General features: G+C 37.4%; 1 protein-coding gene across 1 annotated transcript; it reads right to left on the bottom strand.

Annotated features, from left to right (window-relative positions):
* Positions 1-834: 834 nt before the first annotated feature.
* Positions 835-21,495, bottom strand: LOC128545066 (ethanolamine-phosphate cytidylyltransferase-like). Its single transcript, XM_053515405.1, has 13 exons — positions 21,226-21,495; positions 14,141-14,229; positions 13,218-13,379; positions 9,122-9,188; positions 8,038-8,122; positions 7,886-7,927; positions 5,717-5,855; positions 5,522-5,604; positions 5,010-5,087; positions 4,825-4,890; positions 4,629-4,694; positions 3,395-3,483; positions 835-2,400 (listed from the first exon to the last, which is right to left on the bottom strand). Exons 1-13 carry the CDS (start codon positions 21,345-21,347, stop codon positions 2,286-2,288), a joined length of 1,203 nt encoding a protein of 400 aa, XP_053371380.1. The 5' UTR covers positions 21,348-21,495; the 3' UTR covers positions 835-2,285.
* Between the last annotated feature and the right edge of the window lie 739 nt (positions 21,496-22,234).

Here is a 22,234-nt window from a genome sequence, read left to right as displayed (position 1 = left end):
TATGATAGATTTCAAGACGCACAGCGGCCTCTAGTGGCCGAACGCAGTAGCCTTTATCTGGATTAGTATTAATATCTACTAATCTCAGTTCTCAAACTGTTAAATGGGGCCAAAAAAGTTACTGTATTTATTTTTGTTTATATTTATTATTGTTTTTGTAAGTGTAAAAAGCTTCAAGTAGACAATTAAAGAACACCAGACAAGGTCACGAGACTACACCCTATATCTTAAAAGACATAGTCCTCATTCTGTCCTCATACTGCAGTGTGCATTTCAGTTACACAAAAGTGTGCACTAAATACAATGTACTGTAGTCTTGAGCCACTCCTCATTTCTTAATATTTTCCTCCAAATTGCCAGACTTTCTTGTATTTCTAATGTAGTCCTGAGGAACAGTTATCCAGGCTTCTTGAAGGACTTTATTGGCTCTCATTTTCTGTCTAGTTCCTGTACCTGACCAGCTTCAGAGGAATGTTTTTTGTTTATTTGTTTGTTTCTTAAGCTACACTGTGACATATGAATCTTTTAAGCGAAAATCTAAATAAATAAATAAATAAACAAACATCCAATTTAACACATTAAACTTGCACAGGTGATGACAGATGATCAGATCAGTGATTAATATACTGGTGATGCTGCGGTGATTAATATACTTGGTGGTTGGAATAGACAGGAGGGGAAATGAGGCTGCTGCTAAAGATTTTCTTTATCTTTAGGCTTATTGCAGCCTGTCGTTGTTAAAACAATGGTTTTCAGTTTTTTATGTAATCCACAAAATGTAATTTATAATAAAGAACTGAGGCATGGATTAAGACTTTCGCACAGAACTGTATGTAGATTCTTTAATTTGTGAAAAAAAAATCATGAATACAACTGAATTTTTTTGCGAAATGCAACAAGTTAGCATGACATTACAGGTTCCATCATTCACAGCAGTGACACACTTCTTAGTAAAAAATTCATTATAAATATTTTTTAAAAGAAAAACACTGGCATTTTCTTACTCCATACATTTTTGTGCCTCAGATTTTATCTGCATAAGCATTGTGTGGCAATGCAAAAGTAATGACAACAAGGCCATCCTGAGACATACTCTTTTGTATTCTGGTTTATGCCTGTGTTAGTAGATGAATTTAAATAATCTTTAATTCAGTATTTGAATAATCTTGAATTTCATACAGTGATACATGCAGAAAAAACCTTCTGCCAGATTAGCTTATTTAAATCTGAGACAGATAAAGAGCTCTATTATATTAGGTACATTACATAAAATACATATTTACAGCGTGATGTTGCAAGTGGGTGACAACAGATCCAGACTGTAAGATGTAACACTAAATCTGGAATGACGGACACAGTCATTTAAAAATCCTGATGTGCTGCACACACACACACTTGAATAGAGACACATACAATTAGAAAGACGGCTTATTAACATAATTTAAGCCTGACTAATAATGTACCAATGGCTAGAACTCTTGCCATATTCTCATGTTTTGTTCATGCAGTAATGCCAAACTAAAAAAAAAAAAAAAAAAAAAAAAACGGTCCCAGATCCCAAAAAAAAAAGAATCCATTCTAACAGGGCTTCAAGTGTTTATACAATGTATCATCATATCATTTATGGTTTTAACACTAAGGAATGCCTACAAGATGCAATATTTTTACAAAGGCAACATTCAAAAAATATGCTATGAAAAAATAATAAATGTATACTTTTGCAATCTGTTTTCATGCCTGTACAAACACATCTCTATCAGATTTTTACATAACTACAACGCAGTCCACTTTCGGTTGCTCTGAATAAGTGTCTTGCTAAACGTTATCAAAACACCTTTAAATAAAAATTAGTAAAATGAGACACATTTTTGTAATATCTTAAAAACCGCATTTGTTTAGTTGTGTGCCACGGTGGCATAGTTGAGTGTGTTAATATACTGTATGTATGATGTGTTATCTCTGGCTACCCATGTCTGCCCTAGAAATAGGTAGAAATCCGTAAGTATTCTCTTTACACACTTGTTAAAAAGAAAGATTTTTGGGCCACTCACAAACATTTGCTGACCCATTTCTAACTAAACAAGCAGTCCACAAAGGTTTTGGTAATGCTAACACTTAATTCTGTCACAGCTGCTGGTGGTTCTCACACACACACACACACACACACACACACACACACACACACAGTACAGAAACTAGTTCATTGTAATAAAGAGTGTATAAGGACACATTGGAGGTTGAGCTGCGAAAGGGCCCGGTGGATATTCGAGTCAAGCTGAGTTTTTCTACAGCACAGCCTGAGATCTCTCTTTAGCTTTTTCCTCCTCCCGCTGCTTCATCGCCTGGATCACTGCCATCTCCTTCGCCTCCTTCTTCTGGTTTCGGGCCTCAAACAGCAGCCTGGCAGGTGAAAAATGTTGCTTTGTAAATGATGTAAAGAACGCTTTGTAAAATCACTTTCCAAAAGCTGTGTATGCTGTCAAAGGCTTGTTCGCTTTATGGTACCATGTAGACTGATGTCTATTAGGCACGGTCTTATATTAACCAGTTTAATCCAACATTTTTAGTTATAAGGCACTAAAATGTTACAGAATAATCACTGCATTCTCTGCAAATACTGCAATAATTTAAGGTCTTGATGAAATACGTGCAATGTAACATGTCAAGTGTAAATTGTCACATGACTAGTGCTTTTTACTAGCCATTTCCATGTAATATCTCAAACAAAATGTTGATGTATGTTGACATAAAGATAAGACACACACACACACACACACACACACACACACACATACAGTGCATCCGGAAAGTATTCACAGCACATCACATTTTCCACATCTTGTTATGTCACAGTCTTTTCCTAAAATAGAATAAATTCTTTTTTTTCCTCAGAATTCTACACACAACACCCCATAATGACAACATGAAAAAGGTTTACTTGAGATTTTTGCAAATTTATTAAAATAAAAAAATTTTGAGAAAGCACATGTACATAAATATTTACAGCCTTTGCAAAATTGAGCTCAGGTGCAAGGATGATCAGGAGAAACAGGATGCGCCTGAGCTCAATTTTGCAAAGGCTGTGAATACTTATGTACATGTTGCAAAAATCTCAAGTAAACTTTTTTCATGTTGTCATTATGGGGTGTTGTGTGTAGAATTCTGAGGAAAAAATGAATTTAATCCATTTTAGAATAAGGCTGTGACATAACAAAATGGGGACAAAGTGATGCGCTGTGAATACTTTCCGGATGCACTGTACATACAATATACCGGACATTTTATACATTCACTTACACACTGAAAATACTGTATATAAGTGGGGGATTACCTGTATTCCTTCATCACAATGCACACTATGTCAGTAAAAAAAACTTCATACAAAAGAACCCACCTGTTTTTTATTATCCTCTGCACAATGTCATCAGTAGTGAGGGTGTTTCCACTATCCACAATCTGTAGTATACCTTTTTTCCTAGGTACCTGTACAACAAGCCAATAAACACATTCACATCCAAAGTTTACAAAGGTTAAGTTTTACATAGAGCATTCCCTCAAACATTTTAGAGGTACAAAAGAGGTACAAAAGACATCAGTGCTGGACAAGGGTATAAGATTTGACGTGTCAAATTAGAAGACATTCACAGAAAGATGATATAGTGAGGACATGCCAACGACATTTAGATTACGTTCATAATTAGTTCATGACCGAGGATGGTTCCACTTTACCATAAAGACGGTCCTGGCCGCGGCTGATGCAGACAGCTGTTATCTGAGCGCTTGCAGTCGCTCGATAGTTCAGGACTGGAATATCCCACAGTCTACCTAAGCCTCCAATAACAAACTATAACAAACTGGACGCCATACTAACTGAAAGACATCATCTGTTGCATTAAACTTCATTCTGTTCAACACACAGTCTGACTGCAAAACAATTCCTGCTGTCTGTTACCCAAATGAGGATGGGTTTCCTGTTGAGTCTGGTTCCTCTCAAGGTTTCTTCCTGTTATCATCTCAGGAAGGTTTTCCTTGCCACCATTACCCTCCGCATGCTTATCAGACATTATTCACATTTCATACATTTTGATTGTGTAAAGCTGCTTTGCGACAATGACAATTATTAAAAGCACTATACAAATAAAATTGAATTGAATCAATTGTTTCTTAATGGATATTGTCCATTCAGCTCAGCTTTTTTTCGTTCAGTCTTGTGTAATGCTAATTTTTGGTGTCTGTGATTTAGGGAAATATTTGGGGTATACCATGTCGCCTTTTTTGTTGAACTAGCGAACATTAATAGTAGTAAGCACCCTTGTCACATGATCTAAACTTACACGTCTTTTAAACTAATACTGTGTGTAATCTAAACATCTTTTGCAGGTCCTTAACTGTTCAGTGTTCACTGTCCATGGTGTGTTTTGCGTGTATTTTAGACGTAAAATGTTTACTGGTACTTTGGGTATTTCAGACAACTTAAAGTAGAAAAACATAAGCATTCAGCTTTTGTTTGTTGCATGAAGCACCTTCCCTAAACTGAGGGAAGAATAAGAGAATGGAAGATGTGGTAGTTTTGATTGATGAGGTAAAAAGGGGTCAATTAAACTGTTGGTCTGACATTATGTACATACTGCATAGGGGTCTGAGCCATCCGTGTCTGGAAACACTTCGGTCTTGCCATGACAAACAAGATCCACCTGTACAAGGAGGGAGAAGGCATTACACCTGTCCTCAAACACATCATCTAGCTCTGCACACAATGGCTGCAATGCATATACAGTACAGTCTCTTATTTCTTTCTTTTACTTAGAAATAGTTGTCTCAAACCTTAAAATGGTCCAGCAAATCTCTCGAAACTGTGTATGGAGCTCCAATGACCACTTCTGAGACGTACTTCAAAAACACAATCACCAAATAAAAATTAGCTTTTTATTAATTTTAATACATAAATGTAACAAAACTTCAAAAATTCACCAAAGCTAACAGAAAATGTAAGAAGAGAGTGGACTCACCCGACAGGCCAGAACACTCAGGGTTCTTTCATGGATGTTCATAATGGGGTAATTCTTCCCTTTGTACCGATTAACCTCCTAAACATAAAAACAAAATGTGTAAGGAATGCGTTACATTCCTTTATTACATATTGAGTGTTTTTAAAAGGGAATGTCAATCAATAATATTAGATCGTATTATATATATCAATATCTAAGAAGTTCGGACAGTTAAATCATCAGTGCTGATGTAACACTTTCAGAGGTTATTGGAGTCCAACTGGACCCTACAGTATATAAACACTCTGAAGTGTTAATTCAACATTGGGGATTTTACTGTGCATTTCAGAAAGTAAAAGGTATTATGTCATATATAGAAAGTTAAAAATGACCTGTTATATCATTATAGAATTACAGGCGCTCATGTTAAAGCAATAGATCAAACCTACTAAATACTCAGGTTTGAGATTTCAACAGCACTCTGGTATACTTTTTGGTCAAACTTTGCATTAAAATGCAACTTAATGCTTTACCTGATCGAAATGTAAGCCCACAATAACATATGGCTTGTCTGAAAGCTTGTATACTGCCTCCAAAAAATCCACATGGCCAATATCTGAAGAATGTTAAGTCAAATTAAACCATGTTCTAAAATGAAAAAAAAAAACAAAAACAAAAGTAAAATCTGCTCAACTGTGCACAGATCTGCTGTGAGTCTATTAGGATACGAAAAAGGTCAAAGGCTCCAGCCACGTATATAATGGTGTCCCCTGGTTGTGGCTCCTTCGCCGAGGCAAACTGGATGATTTTTTGTGATGTCTGCAGAAACTGGGACACCCCTGTCCAGGGACTGTGGCCCTTTGGACCCTGCAGGATCCAAATAACAGTGAAAGTTTTTTTTTTTCATGAATGTTTCATGTGGTAAAGCATTGTAGAGTGTAAATTATACCAATTGGCTGCAGTTATGTACACATTAAAAACCTGCTTGTTAGTTTGTCTAGGAATCTTGCTTGGTTTGTTCAATACCCTAAATCATTACACTGAATATGAAGACTGGTGCTGCTGCCCTCTATTGGTGATTTGCAGTGGCTGATGTCGCATGATGATAATGACATGCACATGTAAATTTAAGTGCACTGGGGATAGCAACATGCATTTCAGTCTGACTGACTTATTGAATATGTATGCAATTTAAAAACACATCCAAAAGTGATTCAGGTCACTGCTGCCTTGCTGCCCTGCTGGCTGGCCAATGCTTCAGACGCTTCAAGAACTGAAAATATACTGCCATGACTCTGAAGCTCATAGTTTTAATAAACTCTAAAGCCTCTAGGAAAACATCCTGCTGTCTTTTTATCCTCTCCCTTTATATAGTTCTTAAAGAATTGCCAGTTTTGTACAACTGAAGAACTTTAGTATCCTGTTTGAGAGCACTGTTTAATCTGAGGTCACAGCTGTGGTCTTTATGTCTTTCTTGCAGCGACACATGGCACAAAAAAATCTGTGTTTATTCCAAGCTGGCGATCTTGTGTGAAAGGACAATGTGAAGATGGATAAGAGGAAGAGAGGGAATATGTGGGTAGAAAAACAAAAAGTACAACAGAGGGAGAAAATGCATTCCTCTACCATACTTTTAATTTTAAAAACATGATGTGAAATATTTGCTAAACCCATATGTACATACAGTAGGTTAGGGCCCATAATATGCAAATACACAACTATAATTACAGTGGAACCTTGGATTGCAAGTGACTTGGTCCGCAAGCGTTTTGCAAGATGAGCATATTTTTTAAAAATACATTTTAACTAACCTCTAACGAGCGAGGTCTTGACATACAGAGCTTTACACAGTTTACAGTTTATTATAACATTGTGACCATGTGTGTGTGTGTGTGCGTGTGCGCACAGGCTTAAAGCAAAAGCAAGCGTCAGTTTCCTTGTTAAAGAAGGAATGAACCTACACTTTATTTTTGAACAGAATCCTGACAGAAACACTGCTCTGTCAGGATTCTGTTCAAAAATAAAGTGTAGGTTCATTTGTTTTATTTTTACTTTACATTTTGTAATAATTATTTTTATATAATAATATTTTTGAGTTGTGGAATAAATCATCAATGTTTCCATTATTTTCTATGGGAAAATTAGCTTTGATGCACAAGTGCTTTGACATACAAGCACACGTCCAGAGCATTGATATGCTTGCAATCCAAGATTTAACTGTATATTAAAGCTAAAATTTATGATAATACAGTCATAGTATTAAACATTTTTAATGCTCCTGTGCACAAGCAAGGTCCATGAAGACATGGTTTACCAAGCAGGGCTAAGAAGCCTGCACACCTGCACACAGCCCTGACTTACCCACTGAATATCTTTGGGACAAACTGGAACATTAACTATGTCCCTGGCCTTCTTGACCCAACATCAGTGCCTGACCTCACCAATGCTCTTGTGGCTGAATGAGCAAATTCCCACAGCCATTCTTCAAAATCTTGTTGGAAAGCCTTTCCAGAAGAGTGTAGGTTATTATAATAGCTTAGGGGGACTAAATCTGAAATAGGATTTTTAATAAACACATGTGGGCATGAGAGTCAGGTGTCCAAAATCTTTTGGCCAAATAATGTGGTGCACATAACTGGAAAGATTTCAGTTTAAGGTGAATTGACTTATTCTAGACTCTATAGCAATTTTCATTTAAAAACTTTAACTAACAAGTAAGAGTACTCCCATGTGTGTACAATCAACCATAGAGGATTTTTCTCTGTTCCACTGTTTTACAGCATTTTTCTTTCAAAACAAAAATGTACATCCTACAGTTTTAAGTTAAAGTTGGACACACAAACTTCAACCAGATTTTAATGCTGAAATCCTTAATATACATCCTGCCATACACTCACCCTTCCGAAGTTGTCTGTGTGTTGCTGATAATCTGAACTTCCCTGAAATGATAGCAAAAAACAAATCAGTGCAAGGTCAATCCTTTCTTTAAAGAAAGCACTAAAGTTTACAGACTAGACTGATATAGTATAAAGAAAGAAGGTAAAGTCACCATGTTGCTGTGGTGAGCTTTAGTCATCAGAAGCATGCGGCCAACCAGGTCGGTGGTGGACACACCCTGAGTCCTCTTACACTCTCTGCAAAAGATGTTTAATTAAGCACTTGAAACATACTAAATATTAAATTAAATAATCATGTCAGAAGTTTTACTGTGAGAGGCTTAGTGAGTTAGACTGAGTGCATGAATAAACAAGTATTTCAAGGTGTATTCCTGCATCATTCTCAGTGTTCCCAGGATAGACTCTGGGTTCACTGCAACCATGACGAGTATAAAGCAGTTATTGAATAATTAATTAATTAATATGGATCATGCACTCTGGGTAACTTTTATGATATTGGCTTGTTTGATAATCATACAGGACAAACCATTCTATTGGCTTTAGTAATCATACAGGACACACCACTCTATTGGCTTCAGTAATCATACAGGACACACCATTCTATTGGCTTTAGTAATCATACAGGACACACCATTCTATTGGCTTTAGTAATCATACAGGACACACCATTCTATTGGCTTTAGTAATCATACAGGACACACCATTCCATTGGCTTTGGTAATCATACAGGACACATTATTCTATTGGCTTTAGAATCATACAGGACACACCATTCTATTGGCTTTAGTAATCATACAGGACACACCATTCTATTGGCTTTAGTAATCATACAGGACACACCATTCTATTGGCTTTAGTAATCATACAGGACACACCATTCTATTGGCTTCAGTAATCACACAGGACACACCATTCTATTGGCTTTAGTAATCATACAGGACACACCTTTCTATTGGCTTTAGTAATCATACAGGACACACCATTCTATTGGCTTCAGTAATCACACAGGACACACCATTCTATTGGCTTTAGTAATCATAAAGGACACACCACTCTATTGGCTTTAGTAATCATACAGGACACACCATTCTATTGGCTTTAGTAATCATACAGGACACACCATTCTATTGGCTTTAGTAATCATACAGGACACACCATTTCCTTGGCTTTACACATGTACTTTGCAGCTTACAATAAAGTTTAATCTAATCTAATCTAATCTAATCTGACACTTACCGGTATCTACCCGACTTTTTCACCTCTTCATATGTGTCCTTTCCATCGACTGTCAGAGTAATGTCATCTAAAAGGACAGAGAAGTGTTACAGTTTTTAGTACACAGTGAATGCTAACATATCAAACATATATATATATATATATATATATATATATATATATATATATATATATATATATATACACACACACAGAACACTATTAGACTAATAGTCTAATATTAGACTTTGGAAGGCGTCCAAAAAATGCATTAATCTCCTTTGAACAGTTAATGGTGAGATGTGTCTGCTACTTATGCTCTGTAAAGACTTCATAACGCCTCTGATCTGAGGTGCTGTTAATTGGTCATTTTTCAGGCTGATAACTAAAAAATAAACTTCTCGTCTGCGGCAGAGGTAGGTTTTGGTCTCGCCCTCCTGGGATGGCCTTCATGAGAGCCAGTTTCATTATGGTGCTTGACGGATTTTTCAAATGCACTTGACAATACTGTTCTTGCAAGAACTATTACAGAAAGGCTGACCTCTGTGTCTTAAAATAACAACTAACTGTTTTTGTTGTTGTTATGTAATTACCTAATTCCATATGTTATTTTAGAAATTTTTCTAAAACCTTTGAATGGTAGTATATATATATATATATATATATATATATATATATATATATATATATATATTTTTTTTTTTTTTTTTTTTTTTTTTTTACAGAAAATCTCAATAGATTTTTTTGTATACAATTCTTCATCTGGTATTCCAGATGACAAATGCACACTAGTTTAAAATTAGAGACAAATGTCTATCTGCTCCAACCACTCTCAAGTTTTATGGAAGGCTATATGTCTGTGAATAAAAGAACATGGCCACTGCAGTCATTCTAGTCAACAGTCAGTGAGTGAAAGACCTGATTCTTGAAAACTGACAGATAATTTGAGCTAACTTGCAGGAGAGATGTATCTATTTGTGGGAACTGTGCACACAATCATTCACCAACACCACTTGCACATAACAGAAACTTGGCTGGGAGTGATTGCCACATCCCTATACATTCATGACCTCACTCCATGCTGTTGGGCCATTAAAGAGTTCCTGGAAGGCCAGCGTTTCAAACGTAAAGCATCTTCCATCATGGCGACTAAAGTACAGGGTCCCAAAAAATTTGACATAATTTCGTAGTTTAACAACATAGCAAATTCCCTATTAAATGATCTCAAATTTTAAGGAGATGTGTAAAAACAAACTAAGTTTAATGTGTTGACTTTTTACCAGCAGGGAAACAGACAGGCGCATATTAAACATTTGTGAAGCTTTTTGAATTTGGTTATAAAATCTATATCCTTTTGAACATGTTGGAATTTAGCTCAATAAATTTTTTGTTTTTAAAAATTTCATTTGCTAAGGACACGTAGGTACTCAAATATTCATAATTCAAATGATGTCAAATTATTTGGGACACCCGGTACTTTCAACCATGATGAGTGAAACACTATGATAAGTGCATTAATGTAGCAGGGGCTTATATAGAAAAATAAAAGGTAGTTTTGAGGTTTATAACTGTGTAAAAGGCCTGGTTTGACTTGAGCACATCTATTGCTGTATATTGCATCATGACACAGCACAAGAATGGATCTGTTTTATCAAAAAAATACTGTAACGGGTTCAACCCGTTCATTCCATTTTCTTTTCTCCCTCCTTTAACCCTTTCTTCTCGCCTTGTGTCGTGCGTTATGGTGCTGCCCGTGCAACCATAGGTCAAACCCGTTACAATACTAAAACAAAATTATATATGGTCCAGATTAATATGGTTGAAGTTCTGTACACAAGAAAAACAGACACAAAACACACACAGATTCCCCAAAATGAAACTAAGCTACACCACAATGCAATATAATGATTTTTTAATATAATACATTTTTTTATGTAGACTTAAATGGTGATTATTCTGCATGTTCTTTAGTGGAGTTTGGCGTTCCGCAGGGTTCAGTTTTAGGTCCACTGCTTTTTTCCCTTTACATGCTTCCTCTGGGCAACATAATCCGTAAGCATGGTATTAGTTTTCATTGTTATGCTGACGATACACAGTTATATGTCTCAGCAAAACCTGATGAGAAAAAACAGCTTACTAAAATTGAGCAATGTGTGCAGGACATAAGAAATTGGATGCTAATTAACTTCCTTCTGCTAAATCCGGATAAGACAGAAGTTCTAGTCATAGGACCGCATACAGCTAGGAGTAAAATTTTAGATCACACCGTAACTTTAGATGGCCTTTCTGTTCCATCAAATGCAACAGTAAAAGACCTTGGTGTGATTATTGATTCCAGCCTTTCATTTGAAGCACATGTAGATAATATTACCAGGATAAGAAATTTATTGTCGCTAAACGATGCAGAAAAACTAGTTCTTGCTTTTATCACCTCTAGGTTGGACTATTGTAATGCCTTACTGTCTGGTTGTTCAGCTAGATGCATAAATAAGCTTCAGCTAGTCCAGAATGCAGCAGCGAGAGTCCTCACTAGAACCAGAAGATATGAGCACATCACCCCTATCTTATCTTCACTCCATTGGCTCCCTGTGAAATTTCGCATTGATTTTAAAATACTACTCTTGACATATAAAGCATTAAATGGTCTCGCGCCGCAGTACCTGGGCGAACTGCTAGTGTCTTACGATCTGCCACGCCTACTTCGATCAAAGGATGCAGGCTGCTTGTCAGTACCGCGTATTATGAAAAATACAGCTGGGGGCAGAGCTTTTTCTTACAAAGTCCCAAAGTTATGGAATAGTCTTTCAAATAGTATTCGGGACTCAGACACAGTCTCAGTGTTTAAGTCCAGGCTAAAAACCTATTTATTTAGCCAAGCATTTTTATAAATAGATTTGCCATAGGTAAAGGAGCAGATCTGGGGGACTCATGGACGTAGAGTATTATGGTGAACTGGTATGTTTGGATGCTGTCTTCCTCACTCTCATTGATCACTCAGGTTTGCTGACGGTGAGGTGATTGTTTGCTTTACATGTCAGGAAGCCCTCATGTTTGTGTTTCCTTCTGGCTCTACCTTTTAGTTATGCTGTCATAGTTAGTCCTGCCGGAGTCTCTGCTTGCAGTCTACAGTTACTATACATTCACATTATACATTGTGTCACTGTGACCATACCTAACTGCCATCTCTCCTCTTCTTCTCTTTCCCCCCCTCTTTCTCTTTCCTCTCTCCTCCTGTCTCCCCCTTTCACTCTTTCTCTCTCTCTGTCGAGCTACACATGTCGTTCCTGAGCTGCCAGTGATCCAGACTCCCTCTGCCCTCCGGACCTGTCTGACCCATCCTGGTGCCCCGCTTCTGGCTGAAGATCTCGTCACATGGATGCCCCGTGTGTCTCTCTGGGATGCGTCTGGTGTCTGGGAATGATTCTCTCTACCTAGAAAATAGTTCTGGCCTTGACTGGTGTTGGCAACTGTTTCTCTGGGGACTTGACAGTTCGATAGTTCATGACTGGAACTTCAGTGGGTCTTCAATAACTACCTGGAGTCCATATTAACATCAATTAACATCAGCTATTATAGCTGAACTGCCTCCCACCCTACACACTGTATAAATGCAGATCATTTACTGCTTTCTGTTTCACCCAAATGAGGATGGGTTCCCTGTTGAGTCTGGTTCCTCCCAAAGTTTCTTCCTATTACCATCTCAGGGAGTTTTTCCTTGCCACTGTCGCCCTCGGCTTGCTCACCAGGGACAAACTGACCATTTTGATTCATACAAATTCACATTTCATACAAACTTAAATAATTCTTTTGACTGTGTAAAGCTGCTTTGCGGCAATGAAAATTGCTAAAAGCGCTATACAAATAAAATTGAATTGAATTGAATTTTAAACAGTAAAATTCAGAATACTATACACTAGTGTATTGGCCCATGAAATAGAGTACTGTACTTCTGTACTGTAAGGAGATCTTTTTCTATTTGGCCAAACCTCCTTACTCTCAGGGATGTGTTTAAACTTGTGAAAAATATAGGTCCACAACTTAAAAGAAGAAATTATTCCATCATTGCCTTTATACTAATAATTCTAAGTTGCCTGCTGCAAATGAAAATAATCTTTACCTCCGTGTACACAGAAGTCACAGTTGTACTTGTCCAGAGTCTCGAGAGTGGTAACATAGGGGGCACCCTCCACTATGTCATCCACCCATTTAATTGCACGCACCATCTTGTACCTCTCGGCCTGTGTGAAGACGGGTGGGCCTTTGTGCTTCGAGATCTCCTCTGTGGGTAAGAAAAAACAAAATAAAAAAAATTGTGGCATAGACATGTGACAAAATGCTATTAAAGGACAAATGACCAAACAATCCAACACTTTTGCTCAATGAATCATATAACCCTCTATAATGAGTGTTTCTTAACTGTTAGTCTTAAAGGCCAATAGACTACTGCTAGCTTAAAAGATGTTAGTAGTTTGTTACTGTACTGTACAGTACTGTAGTAACTGTACAATAACACGTTTACATGCTTCAAGAATTTCATATATATATATATATATATATATATATATATATATATATATATATATATATATATATTTTTTTATTAGGGTCCATGTAAATGCACATATTTTTACCAAATTTCACTAATGTGTTTAAAACGTTTTTTACATTTCAGATTGGTTTACAGTCATAAATATCTTCTGTTTATAGAAAGAGGTCAGGAAGGAAAGTATTTAATGGGTTTCTTAAGGGTGACATGACTAGAAAGGAGGATATAAACACCAAGATGAGGGAGACCAGAAGGTGGCAGTAATGCAACATACTGTAGTTAATGCCAACCGCCAGTAAACACCAAGAAGACAAGAAACATAATTCAGGTCAAAAAATTTTTTTTATCATACTTGTCACGCCCTGGCCAATGTTTACAGGCATACCTTCTGTAATTCCCTAAAGCCTTAGGATTTGCTTGTGCTTGTTTGGCTATTCATATCTTCAGCCAGGTGAGCGTTTCACAATGTGTGTGTGGTGTGTCCGATGTCTCACCATCAGTGTGCACTCCCACCATGAGATAATCCCCCATAGCCTTGGCTTGTCGTAGCTGGTTTGAGTGTCCATAATGGACCATGTCATAGCTAAGAGGAAGTCAAACAAGGACAATTAATAAATCATAACACACACACACACATCCACACATGATAGATGGTTCAAAAAATATCCAATAACACAAATCTCTTTTATAAATATTTATACTGTACTTTTGGCCTTTACATTTTTTAAAGCTTAAACACCCTTTAATATTTTTAGAATATAATATTTAATATTTAATATTTTTTACTCAGCTTGATTGATCCTGAAAAGAACAGTAATGTTTGATAATAGCATGCAATTATTTTGCACAAAACTACACAAAGACTTACTGAAGCAGACTATCACTTCTGTCCTGATAGGCCAGATGGCCTAATCAGATTTGCTGGACCAGAATCAAGATATTATGGTAAATGTAATTTAAAAACTCCCATACAGAGCAACAGCTAGTGATAATGTGGGTTCACTTTGTTCTGGTCAGGTCTGAGAATAAGACGCCAGTCTATTAATGAGCACCATGCACACACACACATACTGTACACACACACACACACACACACACACACACACACACACACACACACACACACACACACACACACGCAGCTATGGGCAGTTTATAGTAGCCAATCCATACTTTGGCAAAGTTTTAGTTTAGACCAAAATCAATTACCTGGAAAAAAAACAGACAGACCCATGAGGTCTACCTTTAAGACTGTGTCTTATTTCAAGCAAGAACAAACGTCTTGGGTCAAAAAGACATGGCAATAATTTCACAAGCACTGACAATAGTTGGGATCAGTGGTAAAACAAGTTTGTGCTCCTAGAGATTATTATCAAGACCTGAGATCAAGATCAGAAGTAGATATTGCCCAAGAAGAACATATTCTATAAAGAATCTTGGCAATATAGCCGTATGACACTGGTATTTATTAAAAAATCTTGAACTGTACATCATTTGGTGACTTTTTTGAAGGCATATGCTTATACAGACACACAAATACACACACACACACACACACACACAAAAGCCTCCATACAAGGGAAATTTAACAATTTTATTAAAGTGTAACTTGCCACTTTGCCACCAGGGAGAAGGTGCAAAGCTCCCAGGTCTTATACAAACAGAGTGAGAAGCAGTATCTTGCCAAACCTGTAACTGGCATTACTCCAGTAACACCTAGCACCCAAAACAGAGGAACTCCATCATAATTTTCCAGTGTGCAATAGATTCATACAGGTGATGAAATTGCTAAAGGATATTAAATGAATGCTGTTACATTACATTTATGTGTAACTGCCTTTCATTTCAGATTGCATGGCTAATAGGACCTTATTGGAATTTCCTTCATGGTCAATAAAGTATCTATCTACCATATGCCAGTCCCAATACCCACATTCAAAACTCAAAACCAGTCACAGAAGCACTTTCAATAGGAACAGACATCTAATAACAGTTTGTTACTACAACACAAACTATCTTTGTCATAGAAACTAGGTTTTCTACTGGCTGGTTCCCAAATCCCTCTTTAATTAATAAGTGCACTAATAGCAATCAACCGTGAAACCCCAGTCAGTTAGCTATTAATTAGAAAGCTTGAAATGTCCATGTTAGCTCCCTGCACATTATTTTATGAACCGTAAAGCACAACATATAGCTAAGGCTGAGCTAAAGTCATCGCTACCAAATCCAAGATGAATCACATCAGCCCTCCGTCTGCGGTAATTACTTTATGATAACTAATGAAAGATTTGCAATTAATGAAAATAATCATCAGAATAAAAGTTATCTGTTGATATCTTACTCATTTATCTGTCTGGCAAAGCATCGGGTAATTCATGGGGTATTTGTTCTCATATCAGCGCTACCACAAACATTAAATGTCACTTCACACAATTGTACAGTATATGACTCAACCATCCTCTATACCACTTCATCCTGTATTCAGGGTCACGGGGGGCCTAAAGCCTATCCCAGGAGACTTAGGGGATGAGGCGGGGTCCACCCTGGAGAGGGTGCCAATCCACTGCAAGGCACACCCACACTACTGACATTTGGGAACGCCAGTTAGCCTAATCTGCAGGTTTTTGGACTGTAGGAGGAAACCGCAGGAAACCCACCAAACACAAGGAGAACATGCAAACTTCATGCACACAGAGACGGGGATCGGAAACCTTGGAGGTGCAAGGCGACAGTGCTAACCACTACACCAATGTGCCACCAAAGTATATGACTTCATCATTTTTTTCCTAAACGCCCCTTTAAACTTAAACAACATAGCCAAAGTAAAAAAGACGGGTTATATGCAGTTCATGAGGGTTATGTGCAGTTCATGAGGGTTACATGCAGTTCACATTCTGCTCATGTGATAGTGAATCAACAAAAAAGCAGATACACATCCTCTAGGTGAGGAGTTGTTAAGTGGCTGAGAGCTTAATGGCAGGGTTGTAACTGGTGCCAGGCTACGGTTAATATTTCTGTGTGCGCGTGCGTGTGTGCATGTCTATGTGTGTGTGCCAGCTAGGTCCCACTGTTTCTTTAAGAAGGCTGATGGTCACAACAACAGTATCATCAAAGGACCATGAAATATTAACTAATGGAACTGTTTAGCAGACACCCAAACAGCACCTGAGATCCTTGTCAGACTAATCAGGGAAAAGTTCACCCAACTAAATCAAGTAACTAATACTGAAATAATTTATGGCTTTAAGGTTTTTGAAATAAAGAAAAAGCAGGGTAAATATTAGTGATTAAAACATTTGTCCCAGGACCTCAGATGCTTTTACAGATGTCATACAAGATAGTTTACGTCTTTAGTTTTTTAAATGAGCCAGCACTGAGCATAGGGGGTTTAACTGGAACTTGCCAGGACTAAGCATGGGGCAGATAACCATCTTACCCACTTACTAACTGGTCAATTCCAGCTCATCCTGCACTTTGCCCAGACCTGATTGTTTAGCAAGGGACAAGGCGTGCAGAGGATGAGCAGACTTTGGTCTTCTGGATGTTTCTGTGGTGATGAGATAGACTTTGACCAATTTGAATACCCAAATTAACAGATTATGTAATAGAAGTTCCACGTAAAGGAGTCAGGTGCTGAACATTCTGTGTATCACAAAATCGTGTTGTCAGGTACAGTATGTCTTCTGTTGTATTCTTCTTCTTCTTATGTACTGTATGTAGTTTTGTGTTACATCTTGATAAGCTATAGTTTTTTATTTCACCCTACTATATAAAAATATATACTTCTTATTGCTGTTGGTACTGCTCGTATTGTTGTTGCCATTACTGTAGTTCATAATGGATAATAGTGAAAGTTAAGCATCATATAAAGGCTATGCTGTATAAAATATTTGAAGGTCATGACAATACCTACAAAATAACGTAAAAAAAATTTATTACACAAAATTACAATTTGAAAGTGCATTAAAATCCATGTCAGTCTGAATAAACTTGTAAAGTACTTTAGTGAAGTTAACAACAACAAAAAAATACTGAAAGGATGAGATCCAAATTTGCTCACTGGGCCCTAAAGTTATGCTGATGGTCCATGTTTACTCTGCTGACTCCACCATTTCATATTTTGGCATGTGAAAAATTCCACATCATTCCATTCCAATAAAGTACAATAGGGAGCCTGAGAGATATGGCTGGTATTCTCCAAGAGAAAGCCACCATAATCCTGGTGTGTATGTACATGAATTCAAAGCATTTCCCCCTTTTTAAATTTTTAAATGGGAGCCAGATGTCCAGATGAGGGTTAACAGCCTGCCCTTAAAACACTGTGACATTAGCTTCCACACGGGCCGTTCTGACACAAACACACTGTAAACAATCATGTTGATTTTTCATATTAAAAACAAGATTTGAGTTTTCATTTATTTCCTACCTGCATAGCCAATCTTACTGAAGATATTTTTTATGTGGGACGTGATATTTATGTTATACACTATGATCTTTCTGACGAACTTGCTCAGTGGTGAAGTGAACTTGATCTAGTCATGTGAGACATTGTGACTTTCCTGAAATTCTAGAAATTCCTCTCAAAGCAGATTCCCAAACACAGCAAATTCCCTAGTGTTGAAAGAACATTCAATGTGATATTTTTGCTGTGTGGACATAAATGTGTGTAAGAAGTGAAAAATATAGAATATAATAAAACCGATAAACATCGGTCTGGGTGACTATATAATAAACAGTGTCCACCATTTTGTTTACTATTGTATATGGCAGGCTTTGAGACAATAAGACTTCTGTTTCCCATGTACTGTAGATGTGCATTCATAAAAACTTGTGTTAACGGTCTGATTTCTAATAATATAATCCACATTTTAGTCTGTTTGCATATGACAATACAATGCACAACCAAATGTGTGAAACAATAAATGATTGTAGGCAATTTGTGGTATGTGTGCACTCTCATTCAACACAGTTTGTAGATACTATAGCTACTGTTTCTTTGAGTAATACTGTATACCATAACTCTTTCGACCTTAACATTTATTATTGGACTATAAAGCTGTTACCCTGTGTAATTTTATAGGAAATAATAGGAGAGGTTCAAGTCAAACCAGGACTTGTGATAAAAATTTCTCAGTATCGGCTTACTGATCAGAAAGAATCTGATTTATATTCTGGTTCTCATTTATACATATTTTCTTACACATTTCATACTCATATCTCTAATTTTCTTAATTGTTAAAAGCGCTATATATATATAAACAAAAAATTTAACTGAATGATTGAAGGTGTAAAACTTATTGACATTTTACAGAAGACTCTTGGCAACAATAAAACATTTGAATGGTGCAGTCATTTTAAAGAATGCCATACAGCTGTGTATGACAATCCTGGCTAAGGTGGCTCGGAGCCTACTGCATTCATTCCTATAAACATTCAGCGGAACATTCTCGGGAAAGAATGTGTCCTGTTTGATCACCAAAGGCAATCTGATTTTGCATGACCAAATACTGTTCATCGAACTAAGAGCACATTACAAGGACTAATCTGGATGTTCTTGCCACATCTCCCTACAATCCTGCCCTTGCTTTAAGTGATTTCCACATGTTTGGGCAATTAAATTAAATGATAGTAATAGTATATACTTTTTTCAACACATGATCTCATTTATGTCCATAATTCTTAAGCTGCTTTGTCACAATGACCATTTTTAAAAGCGCTGTACAAATAAAAGATAAAAGGTGTTTCTGAAAGCCAGCATTTCAGACGTGAAGCAGCCAGTCAGATCATTGTTCCACATTACTGAGAAAACTTTCGACCTTGATGGTATCTAAACACTAGTGACTACATTTCATACTGTAGCAAAAATGAAACTGAAATGGGTACAAGAGTAGGGTGATGACACAACAAAAGTTTCAAATGCATCAACACCCTAATATGATCTCACCAAAAGAAGTGTGACATTATATTTTGGCATTTGGACCCTTTTAGCACCCTTGTGACTCAAAAAAGCAAGGCACAAAATATTTTTTGATTAGTTTGCAATATGTTGCCTTCTTTTGAAAAAAACAACAACAACATTTTCTTAAAAAATATATGGATTTATCTTGCTCTGAAACCCAGAATTTGTATAGTATACATCTACGTATTGCAAATTAATAATAATTCACAAGTTGCCTCAAAGAAAGGGTTAAGACTGAGTTTTGTGGTCTCATAATCTCCATTTGTATGGATTCCAGCTAAACTGATCTGATCAAATTTTTTACAGGATTTGTTTCATGTTGGGTCAGTGTTAATCTATGCAGTATAGTACCAACTCAGAAAAAGGTCACTAAACTGTACATTTCCTTCTTACTGGGGTGGTAGCATTTTTGTAACTATTGTGTGTGTATCTTGTATGTGGGCTGGTGCACTCAGTATACTACATTAAAGTACTTTTTTGTGTACCACCTAAGAGTGAATTCCTACTGTAAGAGAGCAGTTGCAATCATTGCTTCAGAAACATGGAATTTGTGCAGAGAAAAAATAAATGATGAATTCAATTCAAATTATTCACTCACTGTCTGTAACACTTTATCCTGTATATAGGGTCAGAGGGGGGCTGGAGCCTATCCCAGGAGACTTGGGCATAAGGCAAGGAACACCCCATGGTACCAATCCATCACTGGGCACAAACGCATATGCTCATTCACACACTATGGGCAAACTGAAAACACCAATTAGACTAACCTGCATGTCTTTGGACTGTGGGAGGAAAAACCCACCAAGCACAGGGAGAACAGGCAAACTCCTGAAGTGGAAATCAAACCTAGGACTCTTGAGGTTCAAGGCCACATTGCTAACCACTAAACCACAGTGCCACCTCAATTAAATTAAATTCTATTTATATAGCACTCTTAACAATGGTCATTGTCGCAAAGCAGCTTTACAGAATCAAAAGAAAATTAGGGAAATGTGTATACTCTGTTAATAAAATATGAGAAGATATGTACAGTATAAATCATAATGATCAGATTGTCTCTATTGAGCATGCAGAGGGCAACAGTAGCAAGGAAAAACTCCCTGAGATGGCAAAAGGAAGAAACCTTGAGAGAAACCAGATATTAAGCCAATATGGAGTCCAGTTTCGTTAATGGAGGCTTAGGTACAAAACTGCATGAAATTCTAGTCCTGAACTACTGAGCGACTCTCTGAACAGCTCAGAGAAGAGCTGTCTGCATCAGCTGAGTCACAGGACCCTCTTCATGGTAAAGTGAGTATGATTAATGCAGTAAAACTGATTTCCCCTGCTGTATCAGGAACCCTGTACTGTATTTACTATAACGTGCTCTTTGAGGGATGCAGGCATGGAGAGCTGGATGGCTGTCAGGTGTTCAGAGAGCGAATCCAGAGCGCGCGCCGGGTCCTGGAGGAAATAGCGCAGTGAAGCGCATGACGAGGCGCGCGCACTTAACTATCACATTTGACCTCTAAATAAAACGATTCGGGGAAACGCTCTGTAAAGCAATTACACACTTTAGGAGAATACCGGGCACGTGTAGGCAAATGGTCAGTGTGTGTGTGTGTGTGTGTGTGAACTCACCAGCCGTCACACCACACTCGCACGATCCGTCTCCTCTTCTCGGGACTGCAGGCGCGCGCAACCGGCTTCCCCTCCGTCTCCTCTCCCGCGCTCTCCGCCTGGTGCTGTCCGTTCTTCATCATAATCACCGTCTTACAGATAGAACTGGCACCGATGACGACACGTAGAAATATAATTTTAATTTATATAATTTACCGTGTGAATGTAAACAGCTCCGGTGTCTGGTGCGCTTTTCGGCATTTACAGTGACGCGGGGCAACGCCTCCTGTTCTTGACGGGGAAATGACGTCACGAGGACACGGAGTCGTACGATGAGCGCCTCCAGTCACCACAGAGCCAACAGCGCCCTGGCCACACACACACACACACACACACTACCGTACTACACAGTATGCTTACATACCCCGCCGCTATTGGTCAGGATTTTACACGAGACAGGACGTTCGGTTACTGATAGCTCCAGCGTCACGTGACTACAGGTCTGCAACAGCGTCAGTGATTAGTGAAGGGATCCGTACAGTAATAATTCAGCTCATAACTCTGTTAATGAGCCATTCGCTCTTTTCTTTCTCACTTTCCGAGTTTTAAATCCACAAACCAAATATACCAAAAAAAAAGAATTAAATTTTCAATGTACTGTATAAGGCCTATATATATTATAATATATTTTATACTAATATGTGCAATATCGCTCATATTTATTTTATAAATCACTACTTCTTATTCTATTTCTTGTGTGTGTGTGTGTGTGTGTGTGTGTGTGCCTTGCAATCAAACTTTTTCTGAATCTTAAATAGTGTCTACGCTATAGTTACACTTGTACTCAATTAACATGTATATTTTTTTAATTCTCCAAATTTCTGTCATCAGGTATAGCGCTGATCCTGCATGTTGTTTAAAGTGTACATTAAATAAAACAAAACATTTAAACATATATTGAATATTTGATTATATTCAATGCCTCGGAGTCTGTGTGCATGGAGTTTGCATGTTCTCCCCGTGGCTCCAG

The sequence above is a fragment of the Clarias gariepinus genome, chromosome 16 (assembly GCF_024256425.1).
Source record: "Clarias gariepinus isolate MV-2021 ecotype Netherlands chromosome 16, CGAR_prim_01v2, whole genome shotgun sequence".
Lineage (NCBI taxonomy): Eukaryota > Metazoa > Chordata > Actinopteri > Siluriformes > Clariidae > Clarias > Clarias gariepinus.
The sequence above is the reverse complement of the archived record's forward strand: the minus strand, read 5'-3'. Positions and strand labels throughout refer to the sequence as shown.